Source organism: Mustela nivalis, assembly GCF_964662115.1.
Source record: "Mustela nivalis genome assembly, chromosome: 13".
Lineage (NCBI taxonomy): Eukaryota > Metazoa > Chordata > Mammalia > Carnivora > Mustelidae > Mustela > Mustela nivalis.
In genome coordinates, this window is record NC_139032.1 from 60,260,281 (window position 1) to 60,288,175 (window position 27,895).

General features: G+C 43.5%; 2 protein-coding genes and 1 long non-coding RNA gene across 6 annotated transcripts in view; 2 read left to right on the top strand and 1 right to left on the bottom strand.

The window, feature by feature from the left end:
• Positions 1–687: 687 nt before the first annotated feature.
• EXOSC3 (exosome component 3) lies at positions 688–27,755 on the bottom strand. 2 transcript variants are annotated; one of them, XM_082694914.1, is made up of 5 exons: positions 27,688–27,755; positions 6,560–7,087; positions 5,428–5,577; positions 2,243–2,394; positions 688–1,132 (listed from the first exon to the last, which is right to left on the bottom strand). In XM_082694914.1, the coding sequence occupies exons 2-5, from the start codon at positions 6,884–6,886 to the stop codon at positions 931–933; spliced, it is 831 nt and encodes a 276-aa protein (XP_082551040.1). In that variant the 5' UTR covers positions 6,887–7,087; positions 27,688–27,755; the 3' UTR covers positions 688–930. The 2 variants fall into 2 exon arrangements, with proteins under 2 accessions (XP_082551040.1, XP_082551039.1); XM_082694913.1 differs by lacking the exon at positions 27,688–27,755 and adding an exon at positions 7,417–7,533 and having other exon boundaries at positions 6,560–7,199.
• Positions 8,123–26,377, top strand: LOC309846127. Its single transcript, XR_014301734.1, has 3 exons — positions 8,123–8,750; positions 23,303–23,423; positions 24,012–26,377. It is a non-coding gene; the product is annotated as an uncharacterized lncRNA (long non-coding RNA).
• Positions 27,116–27,895, top strand: part of DCAF10 (DDB1 and CUL4 associated factor 10) — a 47,585-nt gene continuing 46,805 nt past the window's right edge. For all 3 annotated transcript variants that reach the window (XR_014301731.1, XR_014301732.1, XM_082694876.1), the window contains exon 1: positions 27,116–27,776. Coding sequence is in view for 1 of the 3 variants with exons in the window: in XM_082694876.1 (XP_082551002.1) it covers positions 27,226–27,776 (551 nt within the window). In the remaining 2 variants the exon portion in view is untranslated. The remainder of the gene's footprint in view (positions 27,777–27,895) is intronic.

The following is a 27,895-nucleotide window of genomic DNA, read 5'->3' on the forward strand; positions in this document are numbered from 1 at the left end:
AATTGTATCAGTGTCTTTTTATTAAAAACAGCTCAGTCTTCAGGAAACATCAGGACTATATAATGCTCCTTGGTTTTCATCACCATATTGAATGAGTTCTATAATCTCTGTCATCCAAGAAGGGACCTCCTCTGGCTAGGCTTCAGGGGTAACTCATACTCTCAGGGAGGTCTCTGCCACCCCCAGAACACTGACCTGGATCATCTGCCAGGCTTCATTTTCACCTCTAAAGGCTTTGCTTAAAACTCCAAAAAGCATGGAAGAATTTCCTCTCCAACTCTATCACCTCTACCATTTTTTCAAAACCTAGACATGTAGTTTTGGACTTGGCTTCAAGATCCTCATCAGTGTTATTTATAGAACAGAAAACTGGACATACCCAAAATATCCTGTAACATGAAAATGAAATACAACTATTGCATTTTTCAATAGCACTCATGAGAAATTTAATGTTGTTTGAAGTGGACAGAGTACATTACAAAGTAGCATATAAAGTAGAATCCTGTAAAATCTATTTGAAAAATACATAGACTATCTATAGTCTATTTGCTTCTTTATGTATCCTACATTTTCTTTGGTGAACATATTTCACTATTATCAGAAAATAATTACTTTAATGCTTACTTCCAGTGTATTTTAAAAGCTGCACTTTAGCAAACCTAAAGGAATTAACAGCAAAAAAATCGATAATATTTTTAGTAAACTTTATTGTAAAGAAAAAAATACATCATTATTATATAATGATTTTTCTCACCCACAAGAACATGGGTGGCAACTAGTAACATTTTTATAAAAATAAGGACTTTGATAAGACAATATGTACATTCACATTTTGTCTTCTGAACATTTAATGAGGAGAGGTTCCCCTGAAAAAATTTTCGCCAGGAAACCCATAGTCTCTTGGGTCAACTGACCCATAAAAAATTCCATCTAACTTTCTGCCAATCTGGAGAAGATCTGTTTTCTTTGATCTGCTGTCATGTGTTCACAAGCTTCTAAAATGTTTGCCAAAATTAAGGTCTGCTGAATGGTTTTTGCCTTAACCCATATTCTTCCATTCATCCCAAATACTATTTCCAGTGGGTAGAGTTTTCCCACTTCCTGTAGGATTTCACAGTCTGGAGACAGGAGCCTGGTGAGGAGATGGAAAGAAAACTAAATTTAAGAAAGTGGTAGGGTGTGACCCAACTCTCCTTTAAAAGAAGACTCCTAGTTTCTGGACAGTTCTCCACAGTTATTCAAAATCCCATCCTCATCCAAAAACAAGGCACATGACTTTGCTGCCCCCTTTCATCCAATCACACTTTGGATGTATTAATTCATATTTTATATACCTATTTGTGAAATACTGTAAGTCACAACCATGGGTTCTATCCTCTACAAAGAAATCAAACTCCCTGTGTCACCAACTTGACAAAAAATGTATAAAATTCTTTCCATATACTGTCAGAGCATCTTTTTTCTAGGCTTAAGAATCACAGCTTTATTATCATCATTGGTTCTAAAAGAACAGTTTAAGCTTCTTTTCCTGACCATGTAAGTTATTCCCTGGTATTAAATTCAGTACTTGGATAGAAGCATTGACTTTCAAACTACAAGGGTGCTGCTTGGCTAATAACATGCTTCTCTGTCTTAAATTAATTGTCCAAATCAGAATAAGTAAGAAAGAGAGGATCCAACACTGAGCTCTGAGGCTCGGGGGCTCTAGGAGTAAAGTTCTTTCATAGGGCACAGCTTTTGGTAGGTAAAGGTCTAACTACCTAACAGAATCTACCTCTGGGAACTATTAAATCTAACAGGACAGAATAGCAGGAGCCTTATGTGAATGTATACATAAGCTTTTAGAGCACATCAGCCCACCTGCATTTGACCCCCATTACTAGAAAAACCTGGTCATTTTGTCCAATTGTAAATTGCATCTGTATGTAAATAACTTAAGAGAGGAAATGCCAGTTTTCATATTTGGATTGAGTATAACAGCTATAAGGAACAGCAGACTTTCTGAGAGAGAAGCCCAGACTCCATACATATCAACACAAAAACTATACCACCAGATACATGTGAATTTAATGTATTCACATGAAGAGAGAATGGGACTAAATGCATGCGTTTGTGCTAAGAATGGACACTGATTTTTAACTTTGAGGATGTTCAGACATTTTTACAAAGAATCCCCAAAGATGAGTCAACTTTCCAAGAAGGTGTAATTATAAAAGAAGATAGGCGAACCAGAAGGACTTACTTTCTAATTAAGCCCAAAGTCACTTTAAAAAGCAGACCATCCTGTCCAATCACACCCATTCCACTGGCTCGTCCACAGCTGTCAATACAGACCATCTCAGGTTCCATATCTTTATTAGCAACCACAAATTGGCCATAGATGAGATCTCCAACCTAAAATGATAATTTGAAAACAGTTCATTTCCTCTCAGCAAATCACAACCCCCCCCCCCTTTTTGGGTAAGATTTTATTTATTTGAGAGAGTGCATGAGCGGGGGTGGGGGTGGGGTGGAGAAGCAGACTCCCCACTGAGCAGGGAGCCCGACTTGGGGTTCCATCCCAGGACCCTGAGATCATGACCTGAGCCAAAGGCAGATGCTTAACTGACTGAGCCACCTAGGCGCCTCCCCGTAAATCATTCTATGGTGCTGCTACGGTCCCTTCTCATAGGCAGCAATGCCAACCCTTGATATTTCTGCAGCTAACTGACCAACTATCCTCCAGAATACCCACACTCTGGAGTTGAGTCTTTAAAAAACGCAACATGAAGGGATGCCTGGGTGGTTCAGTAGATTAAGCATCTGACTTTCGCTTGGGTCATGATCATGGTGTCCTGGGATTGAGTTCCACATCTGGCTCCTTGCTCAGCAGGGAAACTGCTTCTCTGGCCTGCCGCTCTTCCCACTTGTGCTCAGGCTCTCTCTCACAAATAAAATCTGTTTAAAAAAATAATAAGGCAACATTAAGAGGTGTACCCTCTTCAAACTGGGAGCTATCTCAAAGATAACATCCTCTAGGGTTATAACATCTGATATAGTAAACATTACCCACATGTAGTTATTTAAACTTATATTTTAATTAATTAAAGTTAGATATTTGAAATTCAGTTCCTCAATTGCATTAGCCATATTTCAAGAGCGCAACAGCTACATGTGGCTAGTGACTACCATAACCAGTGAGTGTGGATGTAAAACACCAGCATTACGAAAGTTCTAGAAGACAGCACTATCCTAGGGAATTACAGAAGATTGGAAACTCTTGGCATGCAAATTTTTCAAAGTAAAATGAACAATGGTAATTCACTGATACTTCATGCAAAACTTAAAAAACTCAGGTGGGGTGCCAGTGGCTCAGTCAGTTAAGCACCCAACTCTTGATTTTGGTTCAAGTTATGATCTCAGGGTTGTGAGATCGAGTCCCAGAGGACTCTTGCCCTCAGTGTAAGATCTGCTTGAGAGTCTCCCTCTCCCCACTTTCTCTTGCTCTCAAAGAAATAAACACTTAAGAGCTGAACTTCAAAATGATAAAACAAAAGGAAGAGAGGAGAGAGAACTTGTTCTGTTCTGTATCTATTATTCCTCGATGACTAGCAACTAAAGAGAAACAAAAACATTCTTTGTATTTCAGAAGCATTTGGTCTTGGAGGACACTGGGGATATACATATAAATAACAAAGTTCAGGGGCACCTGGGTGGCTCGGTGTGTTAAAGCCTCTGCCTTTTGGCTCAGGTCATGATCCCAGGTTCCTGGCTCTCTGCTCAGTGCGGAGCCTGCTTTCCCCCCCACCTCTGCCTGTTTCTCTGCCTACTTGTGATCTCTGTCAAATAAATAAATAAAATCTTTAAGAATAAATATATATATATGGGCGCCTGGGTGGCTCAGTGGGTTAAGCCGCTGCCTTCGGCTCAGGTCATGATCTCAGGGTCCTGGGATCGAGTCCCGCATCGGGCTCTCTGCTCAGCAGGGAGCCTGCTTCCTTCTCTCTCTCTCTGCCTGCCTCTCAGTGTACTTGTAATTTCTCTCTGTCAAATAAATAAATAAAATCTTTGAAAAAAAAAAAAAAAGAATAAATAAATAAATAAATATATATATATGTATATAAGAAAGTTCATTTAAGACTTTGTAAGCGCTAAAGTTATAAGAAAGGTGACTGTAGATGAAGAATGGTTTTACAATGGTGGTGGTGTTTACCCTTGTTATCAAAAAATGAGCATGTGTTCCAAAGGCTAAGGGGAAAAAGCAATCCAGATAGAGGCAACAGCATGAGGAAAGGTACAAGAGCAGGGACTTAGGAATTCAGTAGTGCTACTGAATAGTTCAGGAAGGGGGACAGTTCAAGCATGGCTACATAGAAGATATAATTACAGATGGGGGAAAGACTTCTGGAGTATAATGCCAATAAAATCTGTAGGCTTCAAAGAAACTTAACTTTTCTCTTTTTTTGAGAAAGGGAATTGTTTGAGACTGTTAGCTCTCAAAAGCCTGGATGGAAGAACAAAAGTGTACAAGCAAGGATGTTAATGAGGTCACTGACCAAGTCTGGTCAAGAAGTAGCTAAGGTCTGGGGGTGCCTGCGTGGCTCAGTAGGTTAAGCTGATGCCTTCAGCTCAGGTCATTATCTTAGGGTCCTAGGATCGAGCCTCAAATCGGGTTTCCTGCTAGGCAGAAATTCCGCTTCTCCCTCTCCCTCTGACTGTCCCCCTGCTTGTGCTCATGCTTTCTTTCTCTCTCAAATAAATGAAATCTTGAAAAAAGCAAAAGTAGCTAAGGTCTAAACTTGCAAAATGGGATATACATGGATGAACTGGATGAATGAATAGAACATCAGAGATAGAAACAAAGAGGATCAGTAAAGATTAAGCAACTAAAGACAAATGAAATGTTAGTGAGAAGGGGCAAAGAAACCATCAAATTTCTGGATGGACAAAGTGTGGCTATGCTACCTGAAAATTCCAAATAGGAAAACCTGAGGTATCAAGACTGCCCCTTTGTCAGCTCTAAGAAGAGATTATTGGGAAACAGGGATGTGACTTAAGTTGTGAGATGCCAGTCCCAGGACTTAACATTCAGGCTGCATGGCTGGCTGATATGGTGATCTGCACTGCTTACCCCTCCTACCTCCCCAAGCCTATGGCTTACTTGTCCAGTGAATATGGACATAACAGATAACAACAGAGTGAAGAAATATAACCTTTCAACTCAGTAGACATGAAACCACCCCCAGGATAGCCAATGTAAAGTAAGTATGTGACTCTGGTCCCAGGGCTAGAACACTAGAAGGAACTTGTGGAGCCTGAAGTGATTACACAGATGTTCAGAGATCACACCAACTGGGAAAATAGGTCATACTTAGGAGACAATTCAGGCAGGCTTCTGGATATTGTTCTATTTTTCCTATTTTTAAAACCAAAGGCTCCCATCATTACCTGCACATTGGGTCTGTTTCTTTTAGTTGCACCTTCAAATGCCAAGTAAGACAAAGATGCTGGTTCACTCCCTCCAACATCCACTTTGAATATATCTCCAGATTTAGCTGTCACTATGCCAATCACATGGTCTCCTTTCACTGGGACATACTACAGAAGAAAACAGAATGAAGAAACAGCCATAAATGGTAATCATTTCCAAGATATCTTGGAAGGTATCTTCAGGAAGTTCTTAGTGGTTACTTTGCTGTCATTAGAGTTATTTAGAATATTTTTAAATTTAAGCTTACAAATTAATACAAATCAACAACAAATCTGATCATATGTTACTCTCAGTAAAACAATCACATCATTAACTCTCTTTACAGCTTTAATACTCTGTTCATTTCAGCCAGTATTCCCATACGTCTTGCATTCTTATCAGAAAGTCCCTAGGGGGGCGCGTGGGTGGCTCAGTGGGTTAAGCCGCTGCCTTCGGCTCAGGTCATGATCTCAGGGTCCTGGGATCGAGTCCCGCATCGGGCTCTCTGCTCAGCAGGGAGCCTGCTTCCTCCTCCTCTCTCTCTCTCTCTCTCTGCCTGCCTCTCTGCCTACTTGTGATCTCTCTCTGTCAAATAAATAAATAAAATCTTTAAAAAAAGAAAGAAAGAAAGAAAGTCCGTCCCTAGGACTTCTGTTGGCGTAGTAAGTCCAGTCGTACAGGGGATCCTACAACCGAAGAAGCTTATTTCACTGTTAGACAGTTTTTCCCATATTAAAGTCCTTATTCTAAGAGAAATTTAACTCCCTGGTACATCCACTCACTGAGTCTGGATTTCTGCCGTTTGGGACTCCAAAAAATAGGTCTGGTGCTCCCTGGCCTTTGAGATTTTGAATGAATGACCGTATTTTACAATCCTTAAACTCTTACACGCCAAGATTTCTAGTCTCCTTTCTCTCCTGGTCGCCCTTCTCAGGCTACGTTTGTTTCATTTGTTCACAGTGCTCTCTAAAGGGGATGCAGAGGGCACGGTGGCTCTAGACTAGCGTTAACAAAGAGGTCCACGCCCCACCCCACCCCCGGCGCCCGCCGCTTCCCAGAGCGAGGATATCACTCCAACGGCCATACCACCTCTCCAGAGTCCCAACTCACCCGTTTCTGCTGTGAGTCCACCCAGTAAACGCCACCGCCACTGCTGCCGCCGCCGGGCTCCTTGTGACGGAGGCGGCCGCACTTGGTGACCAGCAGGCGGTCGCCACTGCGCCGCAAGCCCGGGCCGCACACAACGCGTCCCCGGGAGCGCGTCCCCGCATTCAGGCGCAGCGGTCGCTCCCCAGCACCTCCTGGGCCTTCAGCGTCCTCCTGCTCGGGCAACAGCAGTTCCTCACCCGGGAGTACCACCTGATCTAGCATGGTGCGCGCCGCCCGCGCCCGGTCTCCCGCAACGGATTCGGTCGTAACACCCCCCGCCTCAGCCATATCGGGAGCCACCAAACGCAATTTTCAGCTTCCGCTTCCGGCCCCACGTCCAATCGCCAGCCTGCTCACGGCTTTCCGTTTCCGGTAGTAGCGACCTATCGGTGTCGCACCCACGTCTGTGAAACCTGCTCGGTGTGCGCTGGGGTCCGACCGAGGTGGTTGTGATTATGACTCTCGCCCGTCTCCAGTCTCGCAGCCTTTCTGCAGAACAGTACGAGAACCACGGCTTAAGGCGGTGGCAGATCCTTCACTTCTGCTGTCTCGGATTGCATCGCAGGATTCTAAGACGCTCCTACGTATGATTCCGTGGGAACTTTTTTTTTTTTTTTAAGATTTTATTTATTTATTTGACAGAGAGAAATTACAAGTACACTGAGAGGCAGGCAGAGAGAGAGAGAGAGAGAAGGAAGCAGGCTCCCTGCTGAGCAGAGAGCCCGATGCGGGACTCGATCCCAGGACCCTGAGATCATGACCTGAGCCGAAGGCAGCGGCTTAACCCACTGAGCCACTCAGGCGCCCCCCGTGGGAACTTTGAAGACTGAGCAGAGGGGTTTGGGGATTGAGCCTTTCCTTCCGACTGCGCCCTAAGAAGGAAAAGTATTTTCTTTTCTCAAAATAAAACTTTTTTTTTTTTTTTTTGGTGTTTGCTAGAGAAGATATCTATTCACGTTGTGTAAAACAAATAGAAGAATACAAAGAAAATAAAAGGTGTTAGTTTTGCCCCCCATTTGTCTCCTACTAGGCTGTGAGCTAGTTCACTTTTTACCCCAGGGTCTAACACCTAAATAGGTAGTACCTGATGAATGAATGCATATTAACATTTTGCTGTGTATTTCTCTGCAGACTTTCCCCCCTGAAAATATACACATACACATGAGCATTTCCACATAATTGAGCTACCCCTACATTGCCTGGGGAAATCAGTAACTGCAATTAAAGCCTTGCGGCTACATTCCCTGAGCTGCATTCCCCGAATCACGCTAGTTGCCCAATTCCAATGGAATTCTATGAATTCCAGATTCACAGCACATCAGGGCTGCTCTTACTTGAAATCCCTGTTTTCCTTTGTACACTAGCATCTCCAGTTAGGGCTTGGTCAAATTCCGCAGGAGAGTTGACTGTTTCTGGGGACTGGGAGGCCCTGGCTTTGCCTATCTCTTTGACGCTCTGGCTTTCCAACATGAATTTTTAGATTTGAGGGACGTTTAAGACAAATCATCTCTAACTTACCTTACAAATTGGGGAAAATGCTGGCGAGCCAACTGAGTAAGACAGTATTAAGAGAACAACTGAAACGTAGCTTTTGCTTTTTTGCAGTCAGATTGTTGTAGGAGACTATCTTGATCGGTTACCCTGACAGGAGGGATGATGCAGACTTTTTTCCCTCCTCCCTACTTCGACCCAGCTCTATAGGACCTACAAACAGTAGGTATCCGATGACCAACAACGCCTGAATCGTGGCTGGTCCAAGGCCATGCCCAAAGTCGGCTCAGTGGCCTCCGGTCTGGGCCAAGCGGAGAGAGGGGTCGGGAAATGATCCCAGGATTGTCCCTTGCACACACCATGCTGATAGAGAAATCTTTGGGAAAAAGTTGGCCCAAAGCTGGCAAAGGAGGCCTTTAAAGCCCACCACCTTTTGGGGGCGGCACGTGAATACCTCCTGGTCCATTCCCAAGTAAACAAAAGAAACCTGAGGTCCAGAGGTGGGCAGTCGCTGGGAGACCGGAAGCTGGGGCCGGAAGGGGCAGGCCTCAGCTCGAAGGGGCGGGTGCAGACAGCTGGGCGCGCGGGAACATCGCCTTTCCTTTGAGCCGCGTGCTGTGTTGTGACTGTGCTTCGCTGTTTCGGTGCCCTGTGGCAGCTGGTGAGTAAAAGTGCATGGCAGGGCTTGGCGCGGCGGTCAGGGCCTGGGGATTGCGGAGGTCAGCCAGCGTGCGGGGGAGTGGAGAGCCGCGGCCTTCGGCGAGTGTGGGAAGGCCTTAACGCTCCTTGCTGTCACTTTCGCGACTTGAGGTTCAACCCCGGGGTCTGGTTGGGTCGCGGTTACGAAGTTCACATTTCCCAACGGCGCGTGCTGCTGTTTCCGGATGCAGAAGCGGTCGTGGGGCTGGGGAATGCAGAGGAGGCTGGACTATGCAGTTAATGCAGGCCCTTTCGGGTGGAGAGCAAGCTTAGCTGTGGGCCCCAGCGTCAGGGCTTCCCATAAAATGGGCCCAGGTGGATTAGGCCCATTCCCTGTTTGGAGACGGCCCTCATAGAGCCGAGCTCTAAGGGTGGTGGTGCCCTCAATTGCTTGTGGCGCACACCTCCCCACCTTCAGGATTTTCTAACGCAAAATTACCAGATTGATATTTGGAAAGGTTGGGCTGGACCGGAGCCTTCAAGACGATTTCCCAAAACTTCCTCTTTAGAAATCTTTGCACATTGAGAAGTGTTGCTTTTCTTTGTCGACGGGTGAAATTAGGCGGTTTTGTTTAGTTTTTTTAAGTAGGGTCCAAGCTGGGTGGTGGCTTGGACTAGACCCTAAGATCAAGACCTGAGGCGAGGGTGCCTGGGTGGTTCAGTCAGTTAAAACTCCAACACTTAATTGTGGCTCAAGTCATGATTTTAGGATCCTGTAATCCAACCCTGCCTGGGACTCCCTGCTTGATGGAGGAGGGGGGGCATGGTCTGCTTCTCCCTCTGCCTCTCCCCCAACCCCAACTAGTGTGCTCTCTCTCAGTCTCATACATACATACGTACCAAAAACAAAAACTAAACTAAACTAAAACTAAAAAAAAAAAAAAAAAAAAAAAAAAAAGACCTGAGATTAATAGTTGGACACTCAACCCATTGAACCACCCAGGCACCAGGCAGGGGCTGGGGGAGGGGTTGTTTTTTCCTCTCAATCAGTAACACTAGTTGAGAATTTGTTCTGAGTCAGGAAATGAGCTGAGGAGGCACCTGAATCATGGCCCCTGCCGTGGAGGAGTTTGCTCTCTCCATATGAAAATATCAAGGGTTATCGTGGCTGTGACAACCTGACTAGGGAGTCAGTCCCAAGGGTAGAGAGGATGAAATGGTTACCACTCTGTGGGGAGGAGGATGTCCCAAAGAATGTGTTATTTGAGTGAACCTTTAAGATTATTTTAGTCTTAGGGCACCTGGGTGACTCAGTGGGTTAAAGCCTCTGCCTTCAGCTCAGGTCCTGATCTCAGGGTCCTGGGATCAAGCCCCACATCAGGCTCTCTGCTCAGCCGGGGGCCCGCTCTCCCCTCTCTCTCTGCCTGCCTCTCTGCCTACTCGTGATCTCTGTCAAATAAATAAATAAAATCTTTAAAAAAAGAGATTTTTTTAGTCTTTTTCAAATTAAAAATGAACTACATGCTGATTTAATACAGAAATTGAGAATCCATGTAAGTATTGTTAGTGTCTTTATTCAAGTAAAGAATTTAATTGTATTTATAACTTACAAGTGAATCTTCTTGCTACCAGTGTTTTTAGTCACAAATAATCATGGCAAGCAAAAACTAAGGAGAGCTTTAAAGAGTATGAGAATTGTTGATGTAAGGAACAGCCATTATGCGTAGTAATGAGATAGCACATCTGAATAAGTCTCTTCCTGCTCCTGAGTGAGATCTTGTTGGAGAGGACATGGTCATGTCTCCTTAAGTAGTAAGAAGTCACTGGGAACCTGTGCCAGTGGAACTTACTTAGAAATCCACCCTCCAGGGGTGCTTGGGTGTCTCGGTTAAGTATGCAGCTCAGGTCAAGATCTTAGGGTCCTGGGATCAGCCCCAAGTCAGGTTCTGTGCTCAGCAGAAAATGTGCTTCTCTTTCTCTCTGCCCCTGCACGCCTCCCCCAACTCCTGTGCTCACACACTCTGTCTCTCTCTAAAATAAAGCTTGAAAAGAAATCCACCCTCCAGAACTTGCTGGAACTACTAGGGTTCTGTTGAAAGCTATTCATGGGGGACTATCTCTTGGAAGTCTCTGTTACAAAACTGCCTGTTAGGGTGCTAGGGAAAACTGCTGGCTGCTGGGTGCTTCTGGCCACCAAGAGAAGCAGGAGCGAATGCTGGAGAAGCTGCCATGCTGCAGGAATATACCAGAATAAATACTGGAGCCAGTAAGCAAACCCTGTTCCTCCTGAAATGCTTCTTCAGGGCCATCTACCTACAAAACTTGTCTTTATGTTAGATAGCAAAGAAATAATGTTTTAAAGACTCAGATCCATTTCTCAGTGCAGTAAGGGTGAGTTTAGAGCACTGTGGCAGTACACTGATAACTGGCTCGAAGACTCATGAAGCTGTATGATCAGCAGACTTGTCAGTAACAGCAATAAGGTAGACTCCGCCCAGATTCAGATGGCTTCCTTGACAAATTCTACCAAACATTTAAAGAATACCCATTCTTCACAAATTCTTTCCAAAAAAAAAAGAAGAGGAAGGAATGCATATCAACTCATTCTATATGAGGCCAGGATTATCCTGGTATCAAAACCAAAGATACACTGGTAAAGAAGACTACAGATCAATATCTCTTATGCATATAGACACAAAATCCTCAACAAAATACAAGCAAACTGAATCCAGCATTATATAAAAAGGATTATACACTATAACCGAATGGGAATTATCCAAAGAATGTAAACATTTGAAATCAATTAGCATACCATACCAAAGGACAAAAGCACATTATCATCTGAAAAGATAAAAGTATTTTTATTTTTTTTATTTTTATTTTTTTTTTAAAGATTTTATTTATTTATTTGACAGAGAGAAATCACAAGTGGGCAGAGAGGCAGAGAGAGAGAAAGGAGGAAGCAGGCTCCCTGCTGAGCAGAGAGAGCCCGATGCGGGACTCGATCCCAGGACCCCGAGATCATGACCTGAGCCGAAGGCAGCGGCTTAACCCACTGAGCCACCCAGGCGCCCCGATAAAAGTATTTTTAAAAGTTCAACATCCTATCATGATGGAAACACTCAATAAACTAGGATTAGAGGGAACCCCTTCAGCCTAATACAGGGCATCTACAAAAACCCACAGCTAACATCCTACTTAGTAGTGAAAGGCTGAAAGCTTTCTCCCTAAGATCAGGAAGAAAAGGATGTCTGCTCTCTGCACTTCCGTTCAACATTGTACTGGAGGTTCTATCTGAAATAGTTCAGCAAGAAAAAAAATAAAAGGTATCCAGACTGGAAGGAAGGAAGAAGTAAAACTATTTCTTTTTGCAGGTGATATGATCTGATATGTAGAAAACCCTAAGGAATCCATTAAAAAAAGCTGTTAGAACTAACAAATGAGGGCACCTAGGTGGCTCAGTGGGTTAAAGCCTCTGCCTTCAGCTCGGGTCATGATCCCAGAGTCCTGGGATGGAGCCTCACATTGGGTTCTCTGCTCAGCAAGAAGCCTGCTTCCTCCTCTCTCTGCCTGCTTGTGATCTCTGTCAAATAAATAAAGTCTTTAAAAAAAAAAGATTAAAAAAAAGAACTAACAAATGAGTTCAGCAAGGTTGCTACATTCAAGAACAATATATAAAAATCAGTTGCATTTCTATATACTTGGAAAACTGAAGTAAGCCAGTAATGCCATTTATAGTAGCATCAAGGAAAATAAAACATTTGGGAATAAATTTAACAAAAATACTAACCTTAAACTCTGGAAATTACAAAACATTATTGAAAGAAATTAAATATCTTAATAATTGGAAAGGTACCTCTTATTCATGGGTCAGAAGATTTAATATTGTTAAGATAATAGTACTCCCTAAATTAATAAACATTCAAAGTAATCCCTACTATCTTCATTGCAGAAATTGACGAACTGATCTTAAAATTAATAAGGAAATTCAAGAGATCCAGAATAGCAAAAACAAGTAAATAGACAAAAAATACATGAGAATCAGAACAAAGTTGGAGAACTTATACTTGTGGTTTTAAATCCTACTACAAGGCATTTTAAGTCTTACTATAAGGCAGTCATAAGGATAGACACAGATCAAGGAAAAATATTTGGAACATAGAAGTAAACCTTCACATTTGTGAGCAACTGATTTTCGATAAGGGTGCTGAGATAATTCATTTGAGGAAAGAAAAGTATTTCAATAAATGGTGTTGGGACAGCTGGATATCCACACACAAGATGATGAATAAACTCTTAGAAGAAAACATGTAAGTTTTTGTGACCTTGGATTTGGCAGTGGTTTCTTAGATATGTTACTACCAAAAGCACAAATACCCGAAGGGGAAAATAAAATCAGACATTATCAAAATTAGAAGCTCTTCTGCTTCAAAGTCACCATTAAGAAAGTGAACACAGGGGCACTTGGGTGGCGCAGTTGGTTAAGGGTCCAACTCTTGATTTTGCCTGAGGTCATGATCTCAGGGTTGTGAGCTCAAGCCCCATGTCCAGCTCCACACTGAGGGTAGAACCTGCTTAAGATTGTCTTTCTCCATGATTGCCTGGGTAGCTCAGTCAGTTAAGTGTCTGCTTTTGGCTCAGGTCATGATCCCAGAGTCCTGGGATGGAGCCCCACATCGGGCTGCCTGCTCAGTTGGAGACCTGCTTCTCCCTCTCCCATTCCCCCTGCTTGTTGTGTTCCCTCTCTTGCTGGCTGTCTCTGTCAAATAAATAAAATCTTTAGGAAAGCCTATGTCTCCACAAAATCTGCATGTGAATGTTCATAGAATGATTTTTCTTAATAGTCAAAAAGCTCAAACAGGGGCGCCTGGGTGGCTCAGTGGGTTAAGCCGCTGCCTTCGGCTCAGGTCATGGTCTCGGGGTCCTGGGATCGAGTCCCGCATCGGGCTCTCTGCTCAGCAGGGAGCCTGCTTCCTCCTCTCTTTTCTCTGCCTGCCTCTCTGCCTACTTGTGATCTCTCTCTGTCAAATAAATTTAAAAAGAAAAAAAAAAAAAGCTCAAACAATGTAAATAACCATCAGCTGATGAATGGATAAACAAAATGTGGCATAGCTATATAATGGAATAGTATTCAATTCCTTAAAAAAAGAACAAAAGATATTGAGAAGTGCTACAGTATGTTTGAACCTAGAAAACAGTATGCTAATGAAAGAAACCAGATATAAAAGGTCACATATTATATGATTCAGTTTATATGAAATATCCAGCATAGAGACAGAAAGTTACCAGGCGCTGGGAGAGGGGAAAATGAAAGCTATTGTCTAATGAGAACAGTTTCAGTTTGGGAAGATAAAAAGTGTTCTGGAGATAGACAGCGGTGGCAGTTGCATAGTGATAGTGTACTGAATGCCATGGAACTGTATGGCTAAAAATGGTTAAAATGGTAAATTTTATGTTTACCACAATAAAAGGAATATTTCCACAGAAGAAGTAGAGGGGTATATGAATCAAATGTGACAGACATCTAGTAATTGTTGCATCTGAATGATGGGCATAGGGTTGGTTTTTTAATTCTCTCGTTTTATATTTTTCATAATTGAAAAAGTAGTGTGAGATAGGCAAAATGGATACCTTCTTGGTGACAGTTCAGCATGGTGAAGAAAATAATGAAAAAAGTTATTACAAAATAAAAAAACACAGCTTTCACCATTCCTTTCTTCTGCCTAAACTCTCCAGGGGGCATCATGTCAACTATAAGAAAAAAACCACGAGACTTTCTGTGACAGCTGGCCTCACCTGTCCCTCTCACCCTCCTCCCGCTTCTCTTTGACTTTCATTTCTTCTGAGTAACACCAGGTCACTTGTAATTATAAGTATCTCACATATGTGCCCTGATCTGTACCATCCTTCAAGCCATGTATGCCCTCTGCTTAAAATGCTTAATTTAACAAACCGATCTCCCTTTCCCTTCTTAACCTCACCTTCAAATCTGGGCTGGCTCTTGAGCTCCTCCAGGCAATATCTTCTGATCCTCATTTGGAGCTAACTGTCCCTTGTCTGTGTTTCCACAGCCCACTACCCATAATCTGTCACAGCAGGAAACATAATATTGAAACTGCCAAATGTAAATACATGCACACACACTTACCTAGAATGTAGTATATCAAAAGGCATTGCATGAAAGTCTGATGGAGTTTCAGAACCAGAACTTTTTTTTTAAATTTTTTTTAAAGATTTTATTTATTTATCTGACAGACAGAGATCACAAGTAGGCAGAGAGGCAGGCAGAGAGAGAGGAGGAAGCAGGCTCCCTGCTGAGCAGAGAACCCGATTCGGGGCTCGATCCCAGGACCCTGAGATCATGACCTGAGCCGAAGGCAGCGGCTTAACCCACTGAGCCACCCAGGTGCCCCCCAGAAAGAACTTTAAACTTAAACTTGCTAAATATTTCTTCAGCTTTATGAATATTTTATATCACAGATTCTTTCAGGGATTACTTAACAGGTTTTTTTCTCTAGGCTAAAAACAGTATGAGGAGGGGCGCCTGGATGGCTCAGTGGGTTAAGCCGCTGCCTTCGGCTCAGGTCATGATCTCAGGGTCCTGGGATCGAGTCCCGCATCGGGCTCTCTGCTCAGCGGGGAGCCTGCTTCCTCCTATCTCTCTCTCTGCCTGCCTCTCTGCCTACTTGTGATCTCTCTCTGTCAAATAGATAAAATAAAATAAAAAATCTTAAAAAAAAAACCAGTATGAGGAAAAACAGTAATATGAACCCCCCCTCCAAGAATTCATTCCTAATTTTCATTTAAATAATGTAGATAAATGGTTCTAAAAGTCTACAAGCTTTCTTAAAAAGAATTTTTTTGAGTGTAGTTGACCCACAATGTTATGATAGTTTGAGATTACAACAAAGGGATGCAATCCCAAGCTTATAGCTGTTTTTCAAAAAGCCTTGTGGAGGTAAAAGTCTACAAGGCCTTTGGAAAAACAGCTGTGGTTGCCAGGACCTGGGGGAGGAGGGAAGTAGGAAAACTGTTGAATGGGTACAAAGTGGGAAGATGAAAAAAGTTCCTGTGGTTCCTCTCCAGAAGCAGCCACCCTCACCTGCAGTTAATTGCATCAGAAAATAACTAGCCATTGTTTTGGGGGTGGAGGTGGGGATAGCAGCCTGGCGACTGGGTTGGGGGGCCAAGTGTGTACAGACATGGAGCTGTTCTGTGAGCCATCAGCCTTTTACAGTGGATAGTGACTGCTTTGAAGGGCTGAGCCTCCCACGGAGTCCTGTGGAGCAAACAGGCTCACCTGTCTTCAGAAGGCCACCTGTGGCTCGTTCAGGTGGAGATTTACCTCCTCTCTACTAGTTACCACTTCTCTTTGCATTTTCTGTCTTAAAAACATTTGTTGAAAACATTCATCTGCTGTTGTCTGCTCTTCTGTTCTTACTGTCTGGTGGACTATACCTTTTAAAAAAACTCCTTTACGGTCTAAGTGTATGACCAGTTCAGCATTGCACAGGCCATTTGTCTTTATATTAAGACAAGTCTGCTAGCACCAAATTCGTTGTCATTCAAGTTGAGGAACTCAAAATCTCCTGTACACCTGGGCCAGGCTCTAGGCATTACTTGGTTGTCAGAGCCTTTGAACAGCTATAGAAAGGCACAGACAGCTCTTCTACTATGCTTGTGAAACTTTCCCCAAATCTCTCTCTAAAACCAAATGTGGTATTTCAGCTCCCCACCCTGCCAGTTACATGCAGCACTTTTAAAACTGCTTTAATGAGGTGTAATTTAGATGCTATAAATTTCACCCACTGTAAATGCACAATTCATTGATTTTTAGTAGATTCATGAGCTGTGCAGCTATCACCAAAATTCAACATTTCGGTCACCCTAAAAAGGTCCCTTACGCCTGTTTGTAATTAGTTCCCATTCCTACAGTAGCCCCATGGCTAATTTACTTTTTCTCTCTGGTGTGCCATTTCTGGATATTTTGTGGGAGTGGAATCATACAATATGGAGATTTTTTTGTGTGTGGCTTCTTTCATTCAACATGACGTTTCTGAGGTCCATCTATGTTTGTAGCATGTATTACTAGTAAATCATTCTTTTTTTCTGCATAGTATTCTGTTGTATGTATACATCACATTTTGTTTATCCATTTACAAGTTGTTGGCCGTTTGGGTTGTTTTCACTTTTCGGCTCTTATGACTAATGCTACTAACATTTGCATACAAGTCTTTCTGTGGATGTATGTGTTCATTTTTCTTGGGTGGGGTACTTAGGAGTGGAATACTTGGGCATTTCCGTAATGACTAATGATGTTGAGGATCTTTTCATATGCTTAATGGGCTTTGTTTATCTTATTTGATGCAATAATCTATTTCAGATCTTCTGCCCATTTTTAAATTGTGCTGCCTGTCTTATTGAGTTATAAGATACTCTTAAATATATTCTAAATAGGGGCACTTCCGTGGCTCAGTTGAGCATCTGACTCTTGGTTTCAGCTCAGGTGGTGTTCTGCGGTCATGAGATGACGCCCCATATCAAACTCCAGACTCAGCATGGAGTCTGCTTGAGATTATCTCTTCCCTCTGTCTCTCCTCCCACTCCTCTGCACAGTCTCTCTCTAGTAAATAAATAAATAAAATCTTTAAAAACATACATATATTCTGGATATAAGCCCTGTATCAGATACATGATTTACAATTTTTTTCCTTCCAGTATGTGGCTTGTTTTTCATTTCTGTAACAGTATCTTTTGAAACATGTTTTTAATTTTGATGACATCAGTATTTTTACTAATTTTTGTTCCTGGGATGTGCTATACTGTGAAGACTGGTAGTGGAACCCAGCCTCTTTATTTTATTTTTTTTTCCCAGTCTCTGTATTTTAGAATCATGAAGTTTCTGATTTTTTACAAAGCAAAGTTTTAAACTGTAATTCACCAGTAAAAAGAACTGTCATTTATTCACTCACCTAAGAATGTCAAGTACTGTGCCCGTGTTCATACCTCAGATGCTTTCATAGTTGGCTTTTTTTTTTTTAAGATTTTATTTATTTATTCGACAGAGAGATCACAAGTAGGCAGAGAGGCAGGCAGAGAGAGAGGAGGAAGCAGGCTCCCCGCCGAGCAGAGAGCCCGATGCAGGGCTCGATCCCAGGACCCTGGGATCATGACCTGAGCCGAAAGCAGAGGCTTTAACCCACTGAGCCACCCAGGCGCCCCATAGTTGGCTTTTTTATCTTAAAGATTTTATTTATTTATTTGACACAGAGAGACATAGTGAGAGAGGGAACACATGCAAGGGGAGAGGGAAAGGGAGAAGCAGACCTTCTGCGGAGCAGGGAGCCCGACATGGGGCTCCATCCCAGGACCCTGGGATTATGACCTGAGCCCAGGGCTGATGCTTAATGACTGAACCATCCAGGCGCCCCTGTAGTTAGCTTTTTAAGCTAACATTTGTAAATTGACAGCTTGCAGACTTTCGTATGTGTGTATATTTGTTCTACCGGTTTTTAAAAAATAATTTTAAGTATAGCTTTTTATTTGTTATTATGGATGATTCCAAACACATAAAAGTTGTCACATTCCTATAATGAACTTAAATGTAGACAACTGCGTAGCCTTTGTGGCCACCACTGTGCCCCATGTACACCCATGGGAAAAACAATTGAGTTAACACCCACTAATCAGATTTCACTTGAAAATTTTAGTTTCTGGTGAGTTAATCCAGAACCTCCAGTATGGGTTCAAAGATTGGCACGAATAATCTCTCTTTTGGGTTGCTTTTATTTCAGTTTACTATCAAACCAGCAAATAAGCCATGCAGAGTTCCCAGAATCAAGGATAAGCCTGCTTTTCCACTGTCTCAGAGGTGTCTGACGTTCAGGGATGACTGCCAGAGCTTAGTGCCCAGTATAACTGTAAGGGGGCAGAGTGGCTCTTTTCTCAAAGTTCACCCATGGTCACATGAAGCACCTCCTTACTGTGGTAGTACATAGTCCTGTTTCTTGCTGCTTCATTAGGCTAACAGCAGGCCTTGTTTTAAACTTCCACATTCATCTTCTTTTGAAGAGCAAATGGCATTACTGAGCTGACTTTCCCTCATGGTAGCTGAACCCGGCTGCCCCAGTGGAGAGAGATACAGTGGTTAATACTAAGTTAAGGTTCCAAGACAATGCCTACAAAACTACCAGTAAGCCCGGTATGGTGCTTTCCTCAAAGGGAAGTTGTTCTTTTTAATAGTATTCTGGTTTTTCAGAGGTTCACAATGAAAATGTTTATAGGTGTTTAGGGGAAAAGGAGGACTAGACCTGAGATTGTAGAGTGACTTGGAGTTTAAGGGTTTTATTTTTTTAATTTATTTTAAAGATTATTGATTCAGAAGGGCACCTGGGTGGCTCAGTGGTTTAAGCCTCTGCCTTTGGCTCGGGTCATGATCTCAGGGTCCTGGGATGGAGCCCTGCATTGGGCTCTCTGCTCAGCACGGAGCCTGCTTCCCCCCCCCCACCCCCAGCGCCTGCATCTCTGCCTACTTGTGATCTCTCTCTGTCAAAGAAATAAATAAAATCTTTAAAAAAAAGTCAGGGTTTGGATCCAGGGACCCAGGCTATCTGATTACACTCTTTCATAGGTAACCTGACCACACTGACCTTTCAGAAAAGTACCCGTCTTAGAGCTTTGTGTGTCAAAAGACACAAAGGGGCTCCCCATTCAAATTTATGTGTCTGTGTCCTGTTCTTTAGAATATTGTTAGTTTTTGACATTTTTAAAAAATTTTATTTAATTATTTGACAGACAGAGATCACAAGTAGGCAGAGAGGCAGGCAGAGAGGAGGAAGCAGGCTCCCTGCCAAGCAGAGAACCCGATGGGGGGCTTGATCCCAGGACCCTGGGATCATGACCTGAGCCGAAGGCAGAGGCTTTAACCCACTGAGCCACGCAGGCGCCCCGTTTTTGACATTTTTTAAGTTAGACTTTTTTTTCAAGAGACAGGACTACAAAGCAGGAAGAACATAGACTTCGAGTCAGTTCTGTACTTGAACCCAGGATCAAACATTTATCTAACCTATGCAAATAATGTTACTTGGGCAACTATGCCCTCATATTGCCTACCTATGTCTGACACTAGTAACTGATTACAGGATTGTCTCTTATTGAGCCCAGAATCCTTTTCATGATTGGTCAAGTTAGGGGATTTAGAATCAGTGGGAATTGTAAAACCTATTTGCCCTCTTTCCTTTAGGCCCAAGTATACAGATTAGCCACCCACCAAACCTGTCTTTCTCTTCCAGTCTCATCTTCACCTTGTGACAGATAGCTTTTCGGAAAAGTCGCCTGTGGTGATCCTGAACTTGGGCCTTTATGAGAGCAGGAAGAGAAGTCCAAACGCATCAGCCATTACCCCACTCCCTATAAAAAGGACCTGCCTTTTGGACATGTAGAGTTTATAGAGGAGGTAGAAAAGGTGAGATCCTCACCTCTACAGAGAGTCGGCCAGTGCAGACTGTCAGCTGCAGCGGAAGCCCTGGAACTGGCTGCCTGGTCTGCTCAAGTTTTCCTGTGGACAGAGAACCTTCCTTTAGGCTCTAGTTGTATTCCAGTCAGGACACGGTTTTTTCCCTCTTAAGAACATGCTTTTAGTTTGGGAACTCTTCTTTGTTACTCAGTCTTGTGCCCACTTGTGAGGTTTGTTATAGTTTCCTTTAGCACTATAATATGGTGTGGAGATCGACCCACTGAGATACATCCTAGCTGCTTAAACTAAGTGTGAGAGGTGCCTTTTTTATTCCTATAATTATATGTTGAAAAAATAAGAAAAATTAAGTGAGCAGAAAATTCAAAATTAATAAAAATTATCTGCTTCTACCCAGCTCAGCCACTGTTGGCATTTTTGATGTGTTTTCTTCCTCATTTTCTTTGTGTATATCTATGTATGTAACTCTTTTTTTTTTAAAGTTTATTTCCTTGTTTAAGTAATCTCTACACCCAATGTGGGGTTTGAACTCACAATCCCAAAATCAAGAGTCACACACTCTGCTGACTGAGCCAGCCAGGCGCCCCATACATGTAACTTTTTTTTTTTTAATATATATTTTTTAAAGATTTTATTTGTTTGACAGACAGAGATCACAAGTAGGCAGAGAGGCAGGCAGAGAGAGAGAGAGAGGAGGAAGCAGGCTCCCTGCAAAGCACAGAGCCCGATGTGGGGCTCGATCCTAGGACCCTAGGATCATGACCTGAGCCGAAGGCAGAGGCTTTAACCCACTGAGCCATCCAGGCGCCCCCATGTAACTTTTTTTAAATGAGATCATGTTAGCATGGACATGCTCTAGGTCAAAGCATCATTATAATTAGTGGCTACATAATATAGTATTATATAATAGAGCTGTTTTAATTTATTTCAGCAATCTCTCAGTCTTGGACATTTAGAACTTGTAACAGGTATTTATACATTTATATTTTTGAACATCCCTGAATTATTTCCTTAGGGTGCTTTTTAAAGCTGGTGCTCTATGTTGCCAAATTATAAGACCATTCTTCGAGCATAGACATTTGCTATAAGCTTCTATTTTTCAAACTTGGTGGTAGAACTTAGAGGATTTTTTCCCAAACAAAATCTTGTATAGAAATCCTTTATATAAAAAGAATAAAAACCTACCTGCTGGGAGCGCCTGGGTGGCTCAGTGGTTAAGCCGCTGCCTTCGGCTCAGGTCATGATCTCAGGGTCCTGGGATCGAGTCCCGCATCGGGCTCTCTGCTCGGCAGGGAGCCTGCTTCCTCCTCTCTCTCTCTGCCTGCCTCTCTACCTACTTGTGATTTCTCTCTGTCAAATAAATAAATAAAATCTTAAAAAAAAAAAACAAAAACCTACCTGCTGTGGTGGGAAACGTTTAGAGCCCTCAGCCTCTCCCTCAGTACCATTCTCACTTGTCCATACCTCTCTACTTCCCTACCATTTCCCCAATTCCTTCCCCAGGCTGATAGATATGGTTCTTTATACTATGTCCTCTGGCCCAGTAATGAACTGTTAGTATCTGTTATCAGAGTGCTTTCAACTACCGGTAACAGAAAATCTAATCCAGTTGTTAACTGTAAGGACTGTTCAGTGTCTCACAGAATAAGAGATCCAGAGATAGGGTGATTTCTGGGTTGTTTAATCCACTGGCTAAGTGATATAACAGAATGAGGTTCTTAGCATTTTTTTGGTTCTGTCTTCCTTGGTGTGATGACTCTGGGCTCATATTTGTCGCTTCTGCTCACTAGATGGCTATAGCAGCAGGAAACATCACATCTTTCCACAACTCTGAAAGGGGTTAGGAGAGTGTACCTCTTCCTTATATTCTCTTTGCAAGAGAAGAAAGCTCCCAGCTGATTTCCCCTTGTTTCTTATTGGGCAGGATGGTGTCACATGGCCATTCCTAGATCAGTCACTGAGAATTGGAAAAGAATAACCATAAGTGGTTTAGACCAATTAGGATTCACCCACTAGGGCTGGAGAAGGACTTAACCTTGCCGGGAACTGGTGGCAATTTGATATCTGAACAATATCCAGGTTCTGTTGTCAAGGGAGGAGGGAACAAATGGCTGTTGGGTAGCAGCCAATACTTGCCTGCCATAACATCCCATTAGGAAATATATTGAAAACCCAAGTATAAATTCCAAGGCTGCCTCTTTTGGTATGGCCTTGGCCAAGTCACTCAACCTCTCTGGGCCTTTGTTTCCTTACTTGTAAATTGGAGATAGTGATATCTGCCTTACCTACCTTACAGAGTTGTGGAGAAGGTATATGAAAGAACTTAATAAAGTACTTTACTAGTATCAAGGCTTCTTATTAATTTAATTCTTAGAAATGAGCACCAGGCACCTGGGTGGCTTAATTGGTTAAGTTAAGACTCTTAGACTCTTAATCTCACAAAAAAACCCTGAGGGTTACTGGGGTAAGGGGGTTAGGGAGAGGGTGGTTGGATTATGGACATTGGGGAGGGTGTGTGCTGTGGTGAGTGCTGTGAAGTGTGTAAACATTTCAGCTTCACAGACCTGTACCCCTGAGGCTAATAATACATTATATGTTAATTTAAAAAATTAAAAATTAAAAATAAGTAAATAAATAAACTTCTGGGGCGCCTGAGTGGCTCAGTGGGTTAAGCCTCTGCCTTTGGCTCAGGTCATGATCTCAGGGTGCTGGGATGAAGCCCTGCTCTGGCTCTCTGCTCAATGGGGAACCTGCTCCCCGCCCACCCGCCCGCCTCTGCCTGCCTCTCTGCCTACTGTGATCTCTGCCTGTCAAATAAATAAATAATCTTTAAAAATAATAAAAATAAATAAACTTATAAAAAAAAGTTTCTGATTCTTTTTTTTTTTTTAAAGGTTTTATTTATTTCATAGACAGAGATGACAAGTAGGCAGAGAGAGACAGGCAGAGAGACAGGAGGAAGCAGGCTCTCCACGGAGCAGAGAGCCCGATGCGGGGCTTGATCCCAGGACCCTGGGATCATGACCTGAGCCGAAGGCAGAGGCTTTAACCCACTGAGCCACCCAGGCGCCCCAAGTTTCTGATTCTTAATCTCAACTCAGTTCTTGATCTCAGGGTCATGAGTTCAAGCCCCATGTTGGGCTTCATGCTGGGTGTGGAGCCTACTTTAAAAAAAAAGAAAAAGAAAAGAAAAATGAGCATCACTAGGTCTTCTGTGTAAAGGTAGGAAATCAGTAAAACCTAAATTCTAAGAAATATCTTTTGGTTTAGTTATTCTCTGAGCTTTGGTTTTTTGCCAATAAAATGGGGACAATAATAAAAATAGTGCTTCCTAGGATTTTTATAAGAAGATAAAATATGAAGAGATATAAATAAGAATATGAGACATTGAGCACATTCTTAGTACATGGTAGTTGCTTAGTGTCAGCTATTAATTTTGCAAATATTGTGTCTTATTTGGATTAATTGGGGACAAAGGGATAATTATCTGAGCTTCTCTTGACTCATAAGAACAAGTATGGACTTGGGGTCCTTATGTACTTAAGAGTGTCTGAGTCTTGGATCTGAGATTTTTGGTGCTTTAAGTATTTAGAGGAGCAAGACATGCTTGTAATTGGAGTGAGCAAAGAAGACTTATTGGCAGAGGTGGGGCTGAGCCAGTTTCAGATTTATATTCCATTGGAAAGTTTCTTTTGTCCTGACTTTGCCTCTTTATTCTAACTTTGGATTTTCTCATTCTGTTAGACCTTTTGTTTTATTGGCTGTATTATGATGAACAGAGATTCTGCTTTTGACAGTATTCTCTTGCAGGTCCATGTGAACTGGAGAAAGTCTGACCTCCCTGCTCGGGAGAAGGCAGTGCTGGAGTTGGCACTTGCTATTTCCCAAGCTGATGACATAACAGATGACCATTTCAAAAAGCTAGAGATGCATGGATTCAGTCAAGAAGATGCTTGGGATTATCACTGCCATTTCAGCTTTATTTGCCATGTCCAGCTGCCTTGCTCATTTTGTTGATCTTGTTCACAGCAAAGAATTGTGTTTGATGGGCAGAAACAATGATGTCAAAGATACCAAGAGTAAATCAGCTGCTGCTCCCAAAGTATAAAAGCTTAAACAGAAAGGTTTATGTTTGTATTTCAGGCATACTACGTTACTGGGGAAGTAATTGCTTAATAAACACCTAGTCAGGGGTGCCTGGGTGGCTCAGTGGGTTAAAACCTGTGCCTTTGGCTCAGGTCATGATCCCAGGGTCCTGGAATCGAGCCCCGAATCCGGCTCTCTGCTTAGCAGGGAGCCTGCTTCCTCCTATCTGCCTGCCTCTCTGTCTACTTGTGATCTCTGTCAAATAAAACAACAACAACAAAAAAAAAAAAAAAAAAACATCTAGTCAGTGGATAGGGAAGAAAGTAAATGAATTTGCTCCCTGCCTGCTCAGTGAGATAGATCCTAAAGTGTTGGGAATATCCAGGGACATGTGATACCTGGGCCTACGGGAAATGTTTGGCAGTTGTTACCTTGTGTTGTGATCTAAAAGGAACATTAGGGCAAAGATGTTTAGAGGATGCTTTCCTGATATCTATGAAGTTGAGCTGTTGAAGTTGAGAATTTTTTAACATTTGAAAATAGTGTTACATAGAAATTGGTCTATATGGACTGTAATTTGCAGTCAGTTCCTTGTTAACACGACATGGTTGTATTTAAAGGCTCTCAAGGGGCACCTGGGTGGCTCAGTGGGTTAGGCCTCTGCCTTCGGCCCAGGTCATGATTTCAGGGTCCTGGGATCAAGCCCCACATCAGGCTCTCTGCTCAGCAGGGAGGCGGCTTCCTCCTCTCTCTCTGCCTGTTGCTCTGTCAACTTGTGATTTCTTTGCCTCTGTCACATAAATAAATAAAATCTTAAAAAAAAAAATAAAGGCTCTCAAAGACAGTGGGTAAATAGGAGCAGTCAGAGTTAATCCATCTTTAGTGCCTTCTCAGTTAACTTCCAGTAAATTTTTATTTTATTTGTTTATTTTGTTGATGGGTTGGTTGTAAAGTCATGATCATCTCAATAGAATTTTAGTCCTTATGGTAATTTATTATTTTAGCTTTTAGCTCAAATTTTGAATAGAAGCATAAGAAAAAAAAAACCTTACTTAAAAAAAACCTTACTGAATGTCTCATTCTGTGTTACAGCTGCGACTGTCTTTTTTGGTTATTTTCTTAAGAATAATTCTCATTATCTGATAGAGGTACATGCAAACCTACAAAATGTTTTGTCCCATTTGGCTTCCAGATTCTCTAAATTGTTAGTGAACATTCCTTAATCAGTTTTGGAACTATACTATGTTAATTTCAAATTGCCTCAACCGTGAAATCTGATTTTCTTGAGGCAGCACAAAATTTCATTGCAGAGCTTGTGTTTTTCTGTTGGAATTACATCTTAAATACCTTGGAATATGTAACCTTTAAAATTTTTTATTTTACCTATTAAAAATTAATAATATTGGTGAATGGTCAGTGTTTTATAGAGCATAAAATTTCAGCTACTGGCCATAACTTCGGGGTCAAGCAGAGGACCTCTATTAAGTTTTTGTGGGGGCAACATGGAGAATATCTCCAGAGGAATGGCTGCTATTCTGAACTCAAGATGCTTGGTTCTTGCCCTTTTTTCATTCAGCTCATGGACTAGAGAGCCGAAGAACTATTAACTTTCCTGATGGGAAGACCTGCTGAATGTTCAGCCCTCTGAATCTCATTCCTTTACTGTAGAGATCCTTCAGATCTGCCCTCACAGGATAGCTCTTCTGCAAAGATCCTCCAGGTTTATCCTCAGTCATCAGATGTGAGCTTTCTACAACACAGCTCTTGATCAAGGCCTAGAAGAATTTTCAGTTCTTCTATCTACCTTTCCTGGTATCTCAAGCTTTCCTTTATTGAAGACTCCTTCTCTTCCCAAGAACCACCCCAGATCCTGTTAACTCTTTTTTTTTTTTTTTTTTTTTTTTTTAAACAAACGAGTTCTGTATACTGATCTTTACCAGCAGTGGTGAAGGGCCTTGCATCTCTCATGCCCTCTGTGCCCTGTCAGGTATGTATAAGCAGGATTTGCCCTTGGGCTCTGTTGTTCCTAAGGTTGATTTGATTTAGGTCTCCAGCTCCACTCAGTGACTCCTCCTGCTGGATATATGCTCTTTCCTGAGGAGAGAAAGCCTTATAAAATCTTGACCTACTAGCCAGGAGCTGGGAGTTGGATAGATACTTAGGGGGCACCAATAGACCCCATTTTCCAGGCCCTGTATAGACTTGGTGTTTATTTTTCCTTTATTTATTTATTTATTTTTTTTTAAAGATTTTTTTATTTGCGAGAGAGCGAGCAGGGGGTAAGGGCAGAGAGAGAAACTAAAACCCACTCCCTGCTGAGCCCAGGGCCCAGGGAGGGGCTTGATCCCACCACCCTGAGATCACGACAGCTGAAATAGAGAGCCCCACACCTAACTGATTGAATCACCCAGGTGTCCCAGGCCTAGGCTTTTAGCACAGTAGTGAACCTGAGTCCTTAGACTTCCAGCCGGAGTAGGCAGTACACCTTGCCACTTACTTTGTGGGCCCTGCACATAGTATGGTAACTTCTAACCCCTTTTGACCTTAGTCTTAGTTGGGGATAACATTATCATAGTTCACCCCTTTAACTCTTCAGGCCCACTCGTCCCCAGGCACGCAGTTACGATGACTCACAACTACCGACTGTCCCAGGAGTGCCCGAATGGTGCCACCGCCCCGTGCAGCTCGAGCCCTGGGCATTCTCCAGGGCGCTCAAATACAGCTGGTCATTGCCGGTCAAGGTCCCTCTGGGATAAAGCCTCCGCGGTGGGCGGTGTCCCCGCTTTCGCGGTCCCCAACGGATGGTAGCCAAGGGCGGCGCGTGTTTCCCAGCCGGCGGGGTTAGCCGGTCGCACGCCGGAAGTGGCGGCTGGAGCGGGAGAGCTGAGGTGTCGGCCGGCGGGGCTGCGGCCGGGAGCGGGGGGCGGGTGCGTTGGTCATGTTTACCTTCGGGCCCGGTAGTCCCGAAGGGGATGGGACGGCCGGAACGGGGGATGAGGAGCCGGCACCCCGTGCGGGGCAGGTGGCAGCCACCCGGCCGCTCCCCTCCCCGCCCGCGCCGCCGCAGCCCGGGGCTGACGCAGCCCCTCCCCCGTCGCCCTCCCGGAGCCCTCGCCGCCCCGGAGCACCCTCCCTGCCCCAGCCCGCGCGCTCTGGGGAGCTCGGTCCGCCTGCAGCTCTAGACTCCTCAGCTGCTTCCGCCCAGGGAGAGCTGTCACCACCCTCCCCGCCGCGCCGGCGACCCGGGCCAGACTGCAGGGCCGGGAGCCGGGGCCGCCACGGCCTCGGCGCCGGCCTTGGTGGCCCCGGAGCCCGGCTGTTCGGGTGGCTGAGAGAGCGCAGCCTGGGCCGCGGACTGTTCGTGGACCCGGCGCGGGACAATTTCCGCACCATGACTAACCTCTATGGTTCCATCCATCCCGCGGACTCGGTGTACCTCAGCACCCGCACCCACGGCGCGGTCTTCAACCTCGAGTACTCGCCCGACGGGTAAGCGCGGCCCCTCGGAGGGCGGGGACCCGCCTCCGCCTGCCTCTGCTGCCGGTGGGCGGCGGCCCGGGTTGGGGGCAGCCGGCCTGCAGGCACCCCAGCCCTTTTCTGAAGCGCTC

Bases quoted from the DNA above. Each gene is read 5' to 3' on its own strand.
- EXOSC3 (XM_082694914.1), bottom strand. From the start codon at position 6,886: ATGGCTGAGGCGGGGGGTGTTACGACCGAATCCGTTGCGGGAGACCGG. The intron at 5,578-6,559 runs GTGAGTTGGGAC...TTTCTTCTGTAG, and splicing joins TGGACTCACAGCAGAAACGG to TATGTCCCAGTGAAAGGAGA. The intron at 2,395-5,427 runs GTAATGATGGGA...TTATCATTTTAG, and splicing joins GAAACAGACCCAATGTGCAG to GTTGGAGATCTCATCTATGG.